Genomic DNA, 18,514 nt, shown 5'->3' on the forward strand with positions numbered 1-18,514 from the left:
CTGTACCACTGAACCATCGCGAACCATGGAGACTCAAAACAAGGGGATCCTGTTTACATTGTTTGTGCTATCTTCTTTAGATATGAAAGTCGACTCCCTGTTGCTCTTTAATTCATGGACATAAAATAGGACGCACAAATTAACAGGCAGTACAAAATTATTCCAAAGGACTATGATTTCGTTAACTCCTTCTTGGACCGGTACTAGTGACAACTAGAACCCCCCCCCCCCCCACCACCACCACCACCTTTCCCCCTTTCACGTGTGGCAGGTACCTCAGGCACAGTCGTTAGATTTCTGCTGCGAAGAGTAGTAGGACTAATAGGGGTAGTATACCAGTACTGGGGGGGGGGGCAGTACTCATATTACGTAACCCTTTATTTTTGATGGAGAAGTATATTAAAAGGGATTGGGTAACTTTGCCTCAGCTTCAATAAAAAAAATCTTGGATTTAGCTCATGCTGAATCATAATTATAAACCTTTAGGTCAGTCAGGAATCCCATCACTTTTACAAGCCAATCGCCTGTCTGATTATCAAGATATCGATGATTAAAATTAGAAATTTCAGAATTCGTTTTCTTAACGGTTTTTATAACACTACGTCCACCAAGGGTCATGCATCTCAGATTAACATTGTTGAACGATACCTATAAAGGAATTGCTATGAACGTAGGCCTACATTATTAAAACAAATATGTTGACAAAATAATTCAAGTGGAGTTAAGGTCATTTATTTCTGAATGGGCTTGGGTCTTTTTTGAGAGGGAGTGTAAACACACCTTTAATGAGGGCCTTAAGGTGCGGACATGTTTTGCCCGATTCAGTGACGCTATCGTCGTCATGCAGCATCTATTAATAGGCATGATAGGACGAAGAGATATGGCGATCATTCGTTAAGTCCCCGCCTCTTCTTAGTAAATGGCATGAACTCAACTGCTATATATTCATCAGGCACTATCATATTCTTTTAAATACTATTGTTTGTGTCATAAAAACCTCGATATTGCCCGCCTTTTTTGTGTCACGAAATTCCGGTTAAAACTGCCAATCTTCTTCACACTAAATTTCATATCCAACATACCCTATTGCTTTCGTGATGAAAGCGCTGAGATTCCCACCTATCAAAGAGCTGGATCACTTTTCAGAGCTGAAGTATTGAAAACTTGTTCGACGTCTGAAATTTGACGGTGTCCCTAAAATCGAAAGCATGAGAAAAGAGCTCGTATTCGTTACAATCTAAAAAGTCTCCAACTCTCAAGTAAATGCATTGCTGGGAGCTATCACCTGCTTTTTAACGCGTGGAGTAAAATTGCCGACATCAAACCATAGGCCATCACTAAATCTCAACATCTCTTTTCTTTCTTGGTTTCGACAAGAGTTGGAGATTTCTTGTATTAACATCGCACTCGAGCATATACGAACACTTTTCCAGTTCACTCAAGGTGTTGGGTTCGGGAAGGCTTTTTGAAGAAGTTAGTTTTTATATAAAAACAATATAATTGTTTTATTCAGAAGATGTCTGGTTCTAGGCATTGGAGTGGGGTCCAGAGTTGGTTGGTGGTAGCGTGCCTTATGATTGTGGTTGAATATTCGACATGTACTCTCCTAGAAGAAATGGACCTCATGAGACACAGGAATGCAGAGAAAAAGGGCGGTCTAAGTAAGTACATAAAACGTTTTTTTTTTATTAATTCCTATATATACTCATAGCATGGTTTCAAACGTCATGTTTCTGTATAGCTTATGAGAATGGACCAAATACATTTTGTTTCCAAGAAGATTTAATGATGATTGGATGATTTGTTTTGATTCTAGCGTGTGTGTTTTTAGAATGATGACACCTCATATTATGATGGTGAGAAAATATGAAAATGTATTACTCAACCTCCAAAGTATGAGAATTCCTTAGCTGGCAGTTAAAAATGGAAAGATAACGTGTGAAAAAAGGAAGGGTATAAATCTACGTGGACCTGAAAAAGATCAAAAGGGAAATCGGAGAGTAAGGGTATTTATACGCTGATGTTTTTAGCGTTTAAACGGAAAAGATAATCTAAATGGCATGGGCACCTCTATATCCATTAAGAGTTGATTCGAGGATAATTAACCACGTTTTTGTGCGAACTGGCACTTTATCCTTTCCGACCCCCTCTTGTTCTATTTTAGTATAATACTTCTTATCCTATTAACCCAGCGAATATAGTATATGCCGCGAGGGGCTTATAATTGTAGATGTGTTTGTATTCAAAGAAACTTAGAACGCGTTGTCGTTATGCTCATTATAATGTTCCTGTGAATAACGGTAATTAAGCCATTTTGGGAATCCATGAGCAGTAGAAGTCCTATTGACAGGTCAGTGAGAGTTAGGAGGTTGTAATAGTGATGTCTAGAGGGTGTGGGATGTCATGGTGTGTGAGGATCATGCTGATAGTGCCTCCCAGGAGATCACTGTCACTTGCTGATATTCTGACTCTGTTTCATTAAAACTCTGAATTGGTCATTCTTGATTTATATCAATTTTCATTATTGATGTCTGTTATGTTTTGTCCACAGGGCTCTTTGTTTCCTCCGTCCTTTGTCTTCATCTTTGTCTCCTCCCTCTCCCCCCTCTCTCTCTCTCTCTTTCTTTCTCTCCCTACCCCTCTTTTTTCCATTCTCTCTCCCTACCTCTCTTTTATCCATTCTCTCTCCCCATTCTTCCTCTCCCTCTCTTCTCTGTTTCTCCTTTCCTCCTTACACTTCAACTTGCTCTCATTCTTCCTTCATTTCCCCTTTGTTTGTTCTCTCTCCCCTCTCTCTCTCTCTCTCTCTCTCCCTCTATCTTTCTCTTTCTCTCTCTTTCCCTCTCTCTCCATCCCTCCACCTCTCTATCTATCTCTCTGCCTGTCTCTCTCTCATTTCCTCTCTCTCTCTCTCTCTCCTTCTCTCTTTCTTTCTCTTTATCCCTCTCTCAACTATACCTCAGATTCATTCCCCTCCTTTAGCTACAATAGTCTGTCTGTGTTTTTGCCCCTACGTATTTTGTTGAAGTACCCGTAATCTATACATATTTAAGATCTAAATCTTGTTAATATGGTATCTGTTCTGAGAATCACTTGTACCATTTCCGATCTAGAGACACTAAACACCTCTCATGCTATGAAGCTTCTCTGATCTCATCTTAAACGAGTAGGATCACTCCATATTTTTTTATCAGTCTAAGATTTGATTATAGCAATGCTTTCTCCTCCTATCCCCCCCCCCCCCCCTCTCTCTCTCTCTATTTCTCTCTCTCTGTCTCTGTCTTTCTCTGTCTCTGTCTCTCTCTCTGTCTCTCTCTGTCTCTATGTATCTATCTCTCTCTCTCTCTCTCTCTCTCTCACTTCCCCATATTCCTTTTATTTTTTTTTCCTTGAGAAACATTAGGATTTAAATTTGGTTTTCATTCTTATTCATAATTTTATATCCATGTTCAATTAAGTAAATTTTTTCGCTCTTACGGCCAACTTAATCATGACGAATCTCTAAACGTATTCCCATCATTAATTGATCTCAATTCTATGTGAACTTTATTTTCCTCACACGGTAATTTTGTCACCCCTGTGGTATAAGAGTAGGTGAGGAGGCAGTTTAAAACATAAGCGAATAAAAGAGTAAGATAGAGAGAAAAAAAGAGGACAGAGATTGAGAATAGAGAGAGAGAGGTAATGAAAGAGGGTGGGATAAGAAAGAGGAAGAGGAGGAGAATGAGGGGCGTAGGAGAGAGATAAGGTATAGATAGATAGATAGATAGATAGATAGAGAAGGAATGATAGAGAGGAGGTGGAGGGAGAAAGAGAGAGAAAGTAATATAGATGAAAATGTCACGACATGTTACAGATGTATTTTTGTCATTGCTGTAATTGGTTACATAGCTCACAGCCGTTGACCTCTATTTGAGTTTACTTGTGTCCCGCCTCTCGGTACCCCCCTCCCCCCCATCTTTAACAAATTTTCCAATCAAATATCCATAGAACTTGGGGGGAAAACATTTAATAAAACTACCTTTTGATCTTTCCTTTACCTCCATCCTCTCCCTTTTTGGCCTTGATGGATTTTAAACAATATTCCCTGTTCGTGATCCTATTTCTGAAATTTATCGAATAGTGGAATTTGATGAATACTCATCACACCGTTATCGCCGCTTTAATTGCTTGGCCTTTTGTGTGATTGATCTTGTGAATAAAATGATCATTAAAAAGAGTAGAAATGATGACCAACGTAGCTGGTATATGCCATTTATGAATTTGCGTGAATAATATTGATCCCATTGCATAAAAATTACATTAAAAGTGAAGGTACTCCTGATACAATCTCCCTTTTGAAAATCTGTCAGATAAATGCAAGATTTGCATTTGAACATGTTCCTCTCGTTCTGTTTTCAAATATTTACATCTTTATTTTATGTTTCCCTTTCTCTCCGTTTTTCCCCATTTTTTTTCACAGACTGTAGACAGTGTTCAGTGAACAAGGAATACCTCATCTCACACATGGACACTTGCAAAAATATCTGTACCAGGCCTTTGGGTAAGTGAAGTGGTCCTGCCCTGCACCTCCAAATTACATTAGCTTTATTGTTCACCCGTTTCGATTTCATTGCCATTATGATACTGTTACCTCTAAGTTATCTACTTTCTGCGCCTTGAGAATATTCAATTTTTGCTCGCTATGAATTTACTACGATCGATCTCTGCATGCAGCTGGTGTGAAAAAGGGCCACTAGTCACAGTCATGGCTTAATCGTCAAAAGTCATATACGTATCTGAAGTAAGTGGGAATGCATCTTATGAAATGCTCTCAAAGTAATGCCAAACAAGACGAAACAAGCCATCCTTGCATTTCGAATAACAACGTCAATGACCTTCACACCTTCGTGTAAAAGTATCAACCGCCATTAGCACAATCAATGTTTAGATGGAAAGCGTCTATGTATTAGGTTCTGCGAATTTTAAACCTTCAAATACAACTATCTAAAGCAGCGTTTTTTCAACCGGGGTGCCGCGACGAAAATTTAGTTTTATCTAAAAATTATTTTGTAATAATTTCGAATTCGTGAAACACCAAATATTAGATACCGCTAGAGTATGTAATTTCATGAAAATTTTCTCTCGCATTTTTTAGAAACAGGATTGTTTCAGGCCGCGAAGTGCCTTAACACGTCGATATTTTTGCAATGAAGTGCCCGAATGTCATATATATATTTTATATCTTCTTCGCTTCACCCGCTTGCAACTAGATGCCCGAATATATCCTCATTTTTGCAGCGGGTGCCCGCATACATTATTTTTTAATATAGCTTATTCCGTGTGTTGATTAAAACGATATTGGTTAAAAATGTCAAATATATGTCACTTTTGGCTCGTTCGCAAAAACAAAATGACACAAATATGCCTGTAGGTGTGTACTTGACACCTGACAAGTTTCGGGATGATGCAGAAGTAATTTTCTTTGATGAAGTTGGGATTGGGGTGACGCGAAACCTTTTATTCCTGAACAGGGTGCCGTGACTGAAATAAAGGTTGAAAAACGCTGTTCTTATGTATAAATTGGCAGTTGTAGTTATATGAAGTGGCGAGTGAAAGGAAATGAATCGCATTCACTGATCTTAATTTTAACCTCAAAAATCAGCTGCATAGATAGGGCTTATTGTGATTTCAAGTTTATATCAAAATACGCGTACGGAATTATTTTCTTCATTGTTCTAGATAACTAGATCCGTGACATAGGAAAATTGCGCTTAACTACTCGTTGTCTATTTTCTAATAGTAAAATCAATTTCTAACGATCTACAATGGATTCCATTATAGTTTCTGAAAGTTATTGATTTTGGCTTTCGCTAGCTTGAATAATAGAATGGTTCAATATGAACGGATAAGTATACGTTAAACAATACATGAAACAGTCAACGTCTACGAGAACTACAACCAGCAACTGGTTTGTCAAGCCTCAATCGGTCTGGGTAGCAGGGCAGGTATATCAAGAATTCAAAACTCGGAATATACAATTAACAAACTAATATATTCATGCCCTTACCAAGTTAAGTATTTTTGTAAACATGTGAAAATTGATTTGTAATAATAATAATAATAATAATAATAATAATAGTGGGTTCTTGTATAGCGCTCATGTCAGTCAGATTTGACCCTCCTGGCGCTCCCGATTATTACCCTGGCTTTAGCACGGCTGCCATACGGCGCTCTAGCATTTCAAGGAATAAATTCCTACCAGGTACCCAGTTACTTCACCTGGGTGGAGTGTGGCAAATGTAGATCAATGTCTTGCCAAAGATTATGTTTCTTGATAATGTGACACACTAAAGGTTACATTTAAAATTATTCATCGAAGGCCCTAATTTAACCAGTTAACCTTCTATTCTTGAGTAACGGAAACACCCCATAAACATCAAATTTACAAAGGGTAAGAATAATTTAGTTGTTAACTGTACATGTAAACACAACAGGATCAGCTGCCGACAGACGATAATGGTGCTTAACACTGATTTTCTGATATGCTATAAAAATTGCCCTAAAATAAAGCGGTTTTTGAAAGGCATTTGAAGCAATTTTATAGTAAAGAAATATAATCTCCATCCATGTTGCCCTCCGGTGATTATTAGAGATAAGAGGAGAGGAGGGAGCTGGTCAGCGAACCATCTCAAGACATTTAGGGATGAAGTTAGGACAGTCAACATCATCCGGTCAAGTCTGCGAATCATAAAATACATGTACAACCCGAAGGAGAAAAAAGGAGTAATATCGGTGCAGGAAGAAGAAGGATGAAAGATTAAGACGCATATTAGAGAATGCAGGGAAAGAAGAAGAAAAACAAGCAGAAGAAGAAAAATGAAGATGGAGTAGAAGACGAGGAAGAGTTGACAGGGAATGAAACATATTGAGACGAAAACTAAAATATGTCTAAGAACAGACAAATAAAGATACTTCGGAAGATCAAATACACCAAGAGTATGAGTTATAAGAGGGGGGGGGGGGGTAGGAAAGGAATAGATATCTAGTGTCTGGAAAATGATTAAAGCCTATCTGCACTAGTTTGGCCAGGAGAGATTATACCTCCCTGCGTGGTCACTGGCAGGTGGTTACCTCATCAAATCAGCTCTTAATTAACATAGGAAAAAGGGAACCATGGGGGGTCATTGTTGGCTACATAGAGGGCGCAAGTATCTACAAGTAGTGCAGACCTGCTTTAGATAACGGATAACTCAAAGTACTTTATGATCAGGAATGTAACACGAGGAAGGAAACAAAGAGTACGACCGAAATGGAGAGAAGATATCTTGTGTCAGTCCAGTCCAAGAAGATGTTTTCAGCGTTCGATTCCAAGTGAGAGGGGTCGGGAGGCGCGTCCGAGTCGCTATGCTGCTATGTCGGGTAAACAAGCAAAGCGACCGGAAGCGCCCTCCGAACTCTTCCCAGGTCATCGGTCATCGCTTTAACAAATATTTATGATATATTTGGTGGGTGCTAACAATGGGATATATCGGTTATTTGGTGTTCGTTTTTTTCTCAATGAGTTATGGTTATTTTCAATTTGGGCGATGGTATACGTTACATTTTCCATGTGCTTTTGAAAAAAAGAAAAAAAAAACAATAATAATTTCGTTAGGCAGCTTTATGGAGGCAAACGGTATTTGTTTTTACATGGATGTCATTTTCAATTATTTTGTTTACCGAAAATTCATATTTTTGTCAAAACGCCCAATATTAGTTTGTCCTACAACGACGTTCTTCTCTTGACCTATCCATAATGATGTGTCCAATATACATATATTCTAAGAACCTCAGGCAATTGATTTGAATCGTTCCGTATCTTGCGATATCTATTTTTTTAAAATTGTATTATGTCATGACTGTATCAACATTATAGTGTTGTTGTTTTTTTCTCTATTTTTTTTTCTTCATAAAAACCATTCACAATTTCCCTTCCACCAGCGAGATATGTAACCTTTCTGAACACAAAATTGAGATCTTTACCGCGACCTAAATCGAAGTAGAGTAGCTTACTAACTTACTAAGACCTATCAAAGCAGACAGATGTTTCAATAATCCATGCAAATCGGAAATCAAATATGAAGACAAAGACAGGATAATGGAAATCCTTTCGAAAACCCTGCCAAGATCTTTCTATTTCATTTTCGATAATACTACGATGTTTTCAGAACCGCTTAGTATGGATATAAGTTCGTGGTATCTATGAATGTAAAAATAGACCATGGTCTTAAACTACAGAATCTGGCGTACAGTTTCAGTAAAAATCGAAATGATCAGATTAATTAACGTTTCATACAAAATGATTTTGTTTGAATTGGAACAGAATTAATCTTTATCAATAGAAAATTAGCTACTGATAAATACCCAAGCATCGTTGAAACCTATTGTATTTTTATTTTCTCGTTCTCAAATTCACACTTGTCCTCAGAATAGTAGATAAATAGAGAAATATCTGTTCTTTTTATCATTATTAATAATATTATCATTAAAAACAACGTTCATAACCCGAAGAGATATACATTTTAAGGCTATTTCTTAATATCATTTCCTAATAATGTATGATTATGTGTCCCTCTTTAATTCGATGCGTTCTTAAATTAATTATTGTACAGAGAACGCATCAAATAAATAAAAGAAAAAGAATCGGAGTAGGAGAAAATGATGAACAATACAAAAGTGACTACTTCAAGAATTAGAGAAATCGGTTAAAACCCAAGGATGAAAAGTTTGGTGGAAACATAATTATGAGCGATCTGATGCTGTTACGTAATGAACTTAACCGTTACTTCATCTATTCTTGCAGGTAAGAGAGGATTCGAAGCTGAGGAAGAACAGGATAACAACAGTGAGAAGAACTCATCAGTAAGAAGTCATTTGATATCTTATTCATTCTATCCTCTCCTCTTCTCTTCTCTTCACTATTCTTCTCTTCTCTTCTCTTCTCTTCTCTTCTCTTCTCTTTTCTTCTCTTTTCTTCTCTTTTCTTCTCTTTTCTTCTCTTCTCTTCTCTTTTCTTCTCTTCTCTTCTCTCCTTTCCTCTTCTCTTCTCTTATCTTCTCTCCTCTTTTCTTCTTCTATTCTCTTCTCTCCTTTTCTCTTCTTCTCTTCTCTTCTCTTCTCTTCCTCTCTTCTCTCATCCTCTCTTCCCCTCTTAAATTCGATTCTCTCCTCTTTTCTTCTCCTCTCTTTTCTTCTCTTCTCTTCTCTTCTCTTCTCTTCTCTTCTCTTTTCTTCTCTTTTCCTATATTCTCTTTTCTCCTATTCTCTTCCCCTCTCTTCTCTCCGATTATCTCCTCTTTTCTCCTCTTCTCTTCTCTTCGTATTACAATATAATCTTTAAATATCTGATTGACAGTATATACAGTTATTTCAAAACAAGTTATCATAAGCAGTGACTACATACCTTAAAACCTTTCCACCATTCACCTAACCAATTTTTCACCACTTTCTTAATATCACTCAATGGTTTACCCCGTTGATTTATTTAACTCTAAGAAATGAAATTACCTAGCGAAAACTGTGTAATGTAATTCAAAGCTCACGCTTGCCTTCCTGAAAAAATACGAATTTTGAAATTATGTGACTCGAGGGAGACATACTTGTCATTGTTTTTCTGTTTCCAATTCTTAATATATGAATCTTCCTGTAGGCAAAATATTACAGGCGTAGATATGTCCCGTATTTTGTCTTTTTATGCGAGAAATAGGAGAGATATGAAAAGCGCAAGTCGTTGTTACTCCTTGGCTGACGACCTTTTTAAAGATGTTATTCAACACTCTTCGTAAATTTAATATTGCTGGATTGTGCATAAATCTAACAAAAAGGATTCATTTTCAATAACAATTTTTTTCGTTGATTGGGTTGACATAGAAATTTGCCCCATTAAATTTCCTTGTTTACTCAATATGTTTCCTAAATACACAAGGGGAAATCTGCCATAAGTTCATTGTGAAAATGTGTTATATTTTATTTATGGTTATTTGTATTCGTTCTCTTGATGTCCATAACACTATGAATAGATGTTTCATATTATAAAATAAATGTAGCACTATTTAAGATACCAATAGTTACCCTATCCAACAAGGGTGCTGCTATCAACCCCCCCCCCCCCCCCCCCCCCCCCCCCAAAAAAAAAAATATATATATATATTTAAGACGGTACACACAAGAAATGCAGGAAACTCCTTTACCTTAGTGGTAAAGCCAGAGATTGAAATCTTCACTTTATTCGAGCTTTTCTTCGGGGAAAATGCACTTGTTTGGCATTACACGATCCAAATATACCTTCCAAAGACCGGGAAGGGGGGCATAATCAGCTGAACACAATGCTGGTCAAAGATGGTCAAAATTTTCTTATTTAGATTTCTATCTCCAAGAGAGAGAGAGAGAGAGAGAGAGAGAGAGGGGTCTCATTTTTAGGTGATTACGAATATAAATTAATATTCGTGTCATATGTTATCCAATGCATATCTAAATGATGCATTTTTAGATGTTGTTATTTGTGTACAAATTGGCCTAGGTGACAAGAAGAAAGGTCAGCTGTGTCCAAAGTAGGCTTTTTCAAAACTTGGTAGTAAACGGGAAAAAAAGAACATTTGAGAAAATTTCCACGGCATTATGGAACAGAGCACGATGTACGTGAGCAGTAAATCAGTTAGAGTAATTACTTAAAGTACTTTCTTTTGAATCCAAGTATCCGTGCCATATACCTCTGGCCTTTCTTCGAGCATTATTCCATTACGGATGTATAGTAATTGAGTGTAGAATATAACCTGAATAGGATACGAAAAATAAGGGAATAGTCGCAATTTTAATTGTACTTTTTTAACATGCATGGAAGGGCGCACGCACTGCCAAATATCAGGGTAATGATTTAGCACTACTTCGAAAAATCGTCACACTTGCTATGTGTCACAACAACACAACTAAAATCATCTTTTCCAATTATTACAACGCCAACCTATTTCTAATTTGTTTAACAAAAAAGAAAATTAAAAACACATTTCAGCATCCAAATCAGAGTTTTTTAAGGTAATTAACATAGCCAATTGTTGGATTACATGGCATTTGTAAAAATGTATCTGCACGATTTGTTTTGAATCCAACTATCATTTCCAAATATACATTGTAACAATTAGATTACCACTTCAAACGTCCCCCATTTTCCACCACCCTCGAATCGCCTATTTGCGTTTACTGGCATTTACTGGCTGCAAATCAAATTTACACATAATCTCTTTACAACAAAACTATTTTGAAACTAGGGAAAAAAGGTTGGTACATTGGTTAGAAGTAATCGGCCTTGCAATTTTGAAAGCAATATTCTCGCATGAACTATAATACTCAGTGTAAGGTTTCAATATGGATAATTCAATTACGGAGAGGAGAGTGAAATTTTTTTAGTGCTTAGCTTGTCACTTTTTACTGCCAATTGGAGAGAGGAATTAATAAATGGAAAGGTTTGATGTCTCGGATGAAAATAATGTGTTCTCCGAATAAATGAGCGCCATACACTGCACTCAAAAACCCTCTACTAGAGCATCGGTGTCAACAAAGTGAAACATAACATGTAGTCAAACATGTTTTTTTAATATTTATATTTGTTCTAGCGAGCATTCAGAAATAATATCATATAATGATTTATTATGTTTTAAAAGTTGTCATATATGTGAGCGTATCACAAAGTTCATCATACAAAATTTAAACCCTTTAACGATTATTAACATCTGTCATCAAATATGATAGACAAAAAATTGCCACAGTCACAAATGAAATAAAGCCCCATCGGTGTCAACGTTCCAAAATGATAATGATAATAATAGTCACATTTATATAACGTTTAATTTCCATGTATTCCTGTGAATCTGGATAAATCAAAATAATTGAATTGAATTGAATATTACGTTTCTAAGCGCATTACATTGTAATCGTTATTACCTTTGTCATTGGATTCAATTGGTAATTCGCACACGATAGTGCACACGCTCCGCTCCCTGGGGAGTCTTCCGGCCAGGCGCCATTTGACAAGCGCACACATGCCAATCCAACCAAATTAACGTTCGCATCCTACCAGACACCCACGTAACTCCTGGGTGGAGGGTGGCAAATGTATATTAATGCCTTGCCAAAGGACATTATTGCCGCGGGACTTAAACCGCAAAACAGGTGATACACAGTCCGGTGACGTATTTACTACACCAGACAACGACACCTCTTTCAAATCTATAAAATTTCGCTCGGTCGCTACGCTCCCTCGTATTTCCCTAGTAGCAATGTTATTGTTTCTTATTTTTGTACAAATCCTGTCTGTCATAGGTCTTCAATGATTGGAGAGAAACAGGATGAATTTAACAAGATTAGCGTGTTCGATAATAGCACTACAAAGATTAACTATTTCAATTAGCCTCAAGAGTCACCCTTGAAAATCGTTTTGCATTCATAAGAATTGGAATAAAAACACCAGTAATTGTTTAATGTAGTTTGATAACTGTGAAATTTGTTCTGATTGGATTTGATTGATTCAGGTGAAGTCCAGCCAATGTGTGATTGATCCTCTGTACTATGCTTTATCTGAGGAAGGCAAGAAACAAGTTATGCAGGTGAGAATTCATAATAATGGACCTTTGATTATTTAATTGTTCGAAATTGCTTGAATGATTTAGACGAGATTTTCTTATTTTTTTCCTTCTTTTTACTTTGATATTCCAGTACTTCAAAATTAATGTATACTAGGAATCGTTACAGAGAATTTCCTGACCTTAGATTCAATGGTTGATGTAAATGTATCCTACAATATTCTACTCTTATTTATTTGATATTGTACCGTTTCCACGCTTCCCTTCTTTACAGTATCTCTCTCTCTCTCTCTCTCTCTCTCTCTCTCTCTGTTTCTCTTCCTCTCTCTCTCTCTCTTTATCTCTCTTTCTCTCTTTCTCTTCCTCTCCCTGCCTCCCTGCCTCCCTCCCTCCCTCCCTCCCTAATTCCTCCCCTCTCTCTCCCCGACATCTTTCTGACCCTTTTTCTTTAAGTAAGAACAAGAGCCACATGAACTTATTTGCTGTCGTTTCAGGAATTTTCATCGGCGCCATTTGGTGTTTAAAATTTGTTAACTTAATTTCTTCAGGTTTCTGCCAACTCTTAATTCCTACATTTTTAACCATTGGTGACAAATTTCATCACGTGATAACAGCTGAAACCCTTTTGACGCGTATTTTAATTTGATCAAAGCCGATTAGAAATTGTAAGAAAAAGCACGTAACTGCCAAGGTCATCCGTATTATAAAGATCTTGGGTTCAAAATTCGACACACGTCATTGATAACCTCTAAAATATCGCCAGTTATTACACATCATGTGATATGTGAGGAAGGATTGTAGCAATCGGTTCAAGTCTGCTCGAGTTCATACATAATTACCTTGGCATGACATTGAATGTTAAACATTAACATAGTGAGTATTGTCGAACATGTCAATTAGACATGAACCCTTCGTCTTAATTTAAGACATTACTCCAGATGAAATCTCATCATATTCAGAAGCTCTTTAAAATCCAGATCAATCACATATCCTTGCATTTACTTTATGTTTTTCTTCTCATGCTTAAAATTGTCTCTTTACGAATCTGCTTGAATGCACGAACTTTGTACGTTTATCGTCCGAGGCCACTGTAAGTCAGGAATTTGATGAACCTAATGGATCAAAGCTGATCTTATGTCAGCCACAATCTATGCTCTCATCTCATCCATATTCAAACTTGGATACACCTCCACATGTCGCCACAGGGTGCATTTACCTTTCGACTTTTATCTTGAGATTTTTCCTTTAATGTGCGTAACGCTAGGTCAGATATTCTCTGGTCGTATTATGTTCCTCGTCACATTCCGGCATGGGAAAATTATCGACGAGAAAATAAATTGTTATACAGAGGGAATGTGACAAGATTGGGGGCGGGGTGAGAGAGAGAGAGAGAGAGAGAGAGAGGGATGCAATCATGCACACGCACACACACACCCACACACACACACATTCACCACACATCAACTACCGCACCCTCATAAGCCCACACATACCCTCACACACGCGTCCTCGAGGACATATAGAGGTGGCTAGAAACAGTAATGATATAACCATAATTATAGTGTACACATTCTATTGCATACTCTAGAGATACATGCATTGTAATTTAAATGAAAGCAATTGGTTTAGATAATGTGCAATAATTGAGAACTGGCTACTACATAGATATGATATCTACTAATAGATTATAAATTGTACATAATGTCTCTCCCAACTTAAATCTTTCTAAGTTATATCTCTCTTTTAAATGCGTTTCAACCTTTCTTTCAATGTTTTTTTGTAATGATAATGCAGCTATAAAAAAGAACAACTATGGCTGCCAATTTGTCGTGGCTTCGAAATTTTTGGTAGAAATTATGTTATAATGAATTTTTTATATTCAGATCAGGCTCCTCCTTTTCCATTTAAATCTAAATTTAGTGAGGAATATTATAAAACATAACACTGTAATGCATAAAAATCGCAAAAAGAAGTTTTCCCGTTAAAACCAGCAACAATGTTCAACCTTAAAGGGGTGTTTCTTTTGTAATAATTGTGAACAACAAAATATAACAAACTACTTCAAAGAAAAACCTGCAATGACTGCTCATTCTGTAAAAGTATTCAGATCTCTTGCATACCTGCAGTGTATTTTGCTAATGCATGTCTGGCTTGAAAATAAAAATATGTATACATTATGTATCCTGGGTTTTTCAATATTAGAATACGGTACTTCACCACAATTCCTTGGGGGATTAACCAATCATAAATGTAGCCATTCCATTTATTCTTTCTATAAATGCGGTGGAAATTATAATTCTGGGCCCAGCTTAAAATCGTGTGGATTTATAACAGAAGTATGTAAAATTCATCACCACGACCACCACGACCATCATCATCACCATCAATCTGAATCATCGAAGTTTTATTCCAACCCCAGATTCCTACCAGATATCTCTAAGCCCGGACACATGTGACACTGTATTTGTTCTTTTTAGCTGCATTGTCTAGACTTATGAAACGATAATTATGATAGAAAGGTTGAATCTCATTTGAAAGAAAGGTAAGAGTTAGAATGATTCGTTTAAAGGTTATACCAAATAATGCTCAATGAGTTTTCAGCGTTTGAGAAAAGAGGGGAATCAATTTCGAATTAGCAAAAAAGCACTGCTTTAAAATTCGTTTACCTTATTGCGGTTGATCTAATTTGAAAGCAGACTGCATCCACTCCGAGCGAACATTTCTTAAATCTTCATTTGAAGCTAGGGTGTAGATTCCACGTCCCTGAACTTATAGTCATACGTAATAATAGACAATAATTGTCTTGAAATCGTAATGGGAGGACGGCAAACTGGCGTTTAATTCAAGAAATCGCGTGCCGATATCGATATTATCGTGCGGTGAAGTTATTGACTGCCATACAAGCCGATCTGAATATTGTCAGGGGGTTATCTATTATCAATTTTCCATGAATGGTGATATTTCAAGATATTATGTTTCATTGTTTGGCTTTAACTCTCATACACATGAATCTAATGTTAATAAAAACGTTTCATTCGTGATGATATTGCATTATGACTGCCTGGGATGTCATTTTGTAATGCTGGACGAAAATTAATTGCCAGAAATATGAGATCGTGTGCAATTAAAAAACCCTCATGGCTTTAAATCAATCAAGCGAATACTTGGTGTTATGAATGTGAAGTAGGCTGTTTGATCATTAAGGTATACTCAAAGGTCTGTAATTTCCCGTCCCATTGTTTTGCTTTTGTTCATCAGTTTCATGTTAAATATCTAAAAACTTGCTGAATGCTTAATAGATTCCTAGGAAACATTCTACAAGGTCAAAAGCCTATTAATACCACCGCTTGTTTTATATCTCATGTACTTGTTTCTATTTTTTCTTCCGCAGGTCTTGACGGAATGGCTCTGATGAGAAACTGATATGTTTCCGTGTTTTTATCCTTTCAAAATAAGTCATCAGTTTAGTATAACATCACATTTTGTAGATGATGCCGAATGTTGAATAACAATTACATTTTAAAGGTGAACTTTTTTCAGTACTCGAATTAGCTTATTAATGCATTTCTTTTAAAGCCCCACTGTCCTACTTGTAGCTACATGCTCCCTCTATATAGAAAACTTCCCCAATCGGTGCCTGTTGGTCCCCCATGATCCTCTTCTTCTAATATTAGTTGAGAGCTGAGTTGATGTGAGCCACCTGTCAGTGACCTGGCTGGGTGGTCTAATCCCTTCTGGCCCAGTAGTATTGATGGTCTTTAAGAGAAGGCCAACTGTGACAAATGTGATGTTCAAATAATGTTTAATCAGTTCGAGTGACTTCCAAAATGAGGAGGGGGCACCAACAAAATAGGGAACTTTCTAGAAAAAGTGGGCACCTACAAAGGGAAATCTCAAAGCGAAAATATACAATTTTGGGGACATGGTATGTACCCATACATTGTGATTACATTCTCTGGGATGCTTTCAATATCTGTTTCTCTTTATACGTCATAAAATATATTGTTTAAGCATAAAAGGGGCACGTATCATTGTTAAAAGGGAAATAATTAGAGGTAAAAAGGGCACTTATCGCACCTGAAAAGGGGCACTGACCAGATATGAAAAGGCGTACTTGTGAGAATGAAGAAGGGCTATAAAAGGAAAATGTGCATTTGTTTAAAGAAAAGGGACACCGATACATTTTGAGGAGACTTTTATGAGAAGTTGAAAGTGGTTCTTATTAAAATTAAAAAGTTAAAATAAACGGAGCACTTATAAGAGATGAAACGGGGTAATTATGAGAAAGGGAAGGGGTACTTATGAGAATGAAAAGGGAAAGTCTTCATAGGGGAAAAGGGGCATTCATGAAAAGGGGAAGGAGCTCTTTTTGTATGGGGGCACTTATCATACGGAAAAGGGACACGTGTAAAATAAAACGTGTGCTTATCGGAGTTAATAAGGGGGAGTTATTTAAATTGTAAGGGACACTTCTTACAAAGGAAAAGGGGCACTTGTCAAATTGAAAGGGTAATTATCAGAGGTAAAGGGAGCACTTATCAAAAGTGAAAAGGGGCACTTCTCGTACCTGAAAAGGGGCACTTACTAGAGATTTAAAAGGGCACTCATGTGAATAGAAAATGGAAACGTATTGCAAGGGAAAATGGGAACTTGTCGCAGGAAAAGGGGCATGTGTCAAAATAAAAGGGGCACTTATTATAGGTGAAAAGTAATAGGGGCACTTTTTCTTTGTAAAAAGGGGCACTTCTTACGAAGTTATAGGGGCACTTTACCTACGTGAAAAGGGGTACTTTTGAGGTACTTCAACAATTGGGGGAACTGTGCCCCCCCCCCCCCGGAGCGCCGCCTCTGACTCACTTAATAAGAAGATATTTTGAGAGGGACAAGGTAATTTGCTGTTGATGGAATTTTAGGGAAATTAATAAAAAGTTAAGAATTAGATCGTCACTTATGTAAGATTTTAGATCTTTAAACATTCCGCTAAATCTAGCTCAACAGACCCGCCCCTCCTTATTAAATTTCAAAATGCTTTCGATGTTTAAACATGGGGAGTGGCTATTGGGCCGTCGTTGCTGTAAGATCGTAAATTCGCTTTGTTAATCCAAAATGAGTGGTCGAATCAAGCCATTTAAAAATTTTCTTTGACCTTTCAGTTATGTGTATTTGTTTCATCGTCTCAGTGAGTCTTTAATCATAACAGTGTCATTCGATTTGTATTTTAAGATCTGTACTTGACAGAGCAGCTCATGCACATTCGAGCTCTGTCTATATAACCCCTCAGCCATTTTGGGGATGTCTTATAATAATGTCTTAAGTAATAATATATAATATAATGTATTAAGTATAATATATTTCATGCTAGCATAACTGATAATTAATTTAGCATATTATCTCCTTAATTTATCTTTATCTCTTAAATATAATGTTTAGTGTTACTGAATACAACTTAAATATACACTAGCTTGAGACAGGTTATAACGTTTTAGATGAATATGTTTGAAATAAAATATCCTAATATGATGTTGAATTAGATTTCTTAATATAAAGAGATGACTCTGATTTTCCCAGTAATATAATGGAAAAACACATAGTATGATATAACCTCATGCCCTTGACAGCATCATCTAAAATGCGCCATCATGTTTTGTATATTTGTAAATTGTAAGAAGCATTAAATGTTAAGTCAACTCATAGAACTGATTTAAAAAATAAAAGAATTATCCTATATTACAATCACATCAAATCAGTTGATTTCTTATTTTTGTGCTATTGTTGATTGATTGAATGTACACAACGATTGCTTGTTTCTGTGATTTGGGCATTTTATTATGTCTATAGTTTGGGGTAATTACTCTTCGTTTGACATCTGTTATCAGCGGCCGCCTTTTTTGAAAAGTTACAATAAAAGAGTATTATTT

At 36.6% G+C, this 18,514-nt stretch overlaps 1 protein-coding gene across 1 annotated transcript; it reads left to right on the forward strand.

Annotated features, from left to right (window-relative positions):
• Positions 1-1,114: 1,114 nt before the first annotated feature.
• Positions 1,115-16,062, forward strand: LOC115923953. Its single transcript, XM_030985308.1, has 5 exons — positions 1,115-1,661; positions 4,463-4,543; positions 8,825-8,883; positions 12,546-12,620; positions 15,988-16,062. Exons 1-5 carry the CDS (start codon positions 1,517-1,519, stop codon positions 16,006-16,008), a joined length of 381 nt encoding a protein of 126 aa, XP_030841168.1. The 5' UTR covers positions 1,115-1,516; the 3' UTR covers positions 16,009-16,062.
• Positions 16,063-18,514: the final 2,452 nt, after the last annotated feature.

This window comes from Strongylocentrotus purpuratus, unplaced genomic scaffold, assembly GCF_000002235.5.
Source record: "Strongylocentrotus purpuratus isolate Spur 01 unplaced genomic scaffold, Spur_5.0 spur5_contig_836, whole genome shotgun sequence".
NCBI classification, from domain to species: Eukaryota; Metazoa; Echinodermata; class Echinoidea; order Camarodonta; family Strongylocentrotidae; genus Strongylocentrotus; species Strongylocentrotus purpuratus.

Coding starts and splice junctions, on each gene's coding strand:
- LOC115923953 (XM_030985308.1), top strand. CDS start 1,517: ATGTCTGGTTCTAGGCATTGGAGTGGGGTCCAGAGTTGGTTGGTGGTA. Junction 8,884..12,545: donor ACAGTGAGAAGAACTCATCA/GTAAGAAGTCAT, acceptor TGATTGATTCAG/GTGAAGTCCAGCCAATGTGT. Junction 12,621..15,987: donor GCAAGAAACAAGTTATGCAG/GTGAGAATTCAT, acceptor TTTCTTCCGCAG/GTCTTGACGGAATGGCTCTG.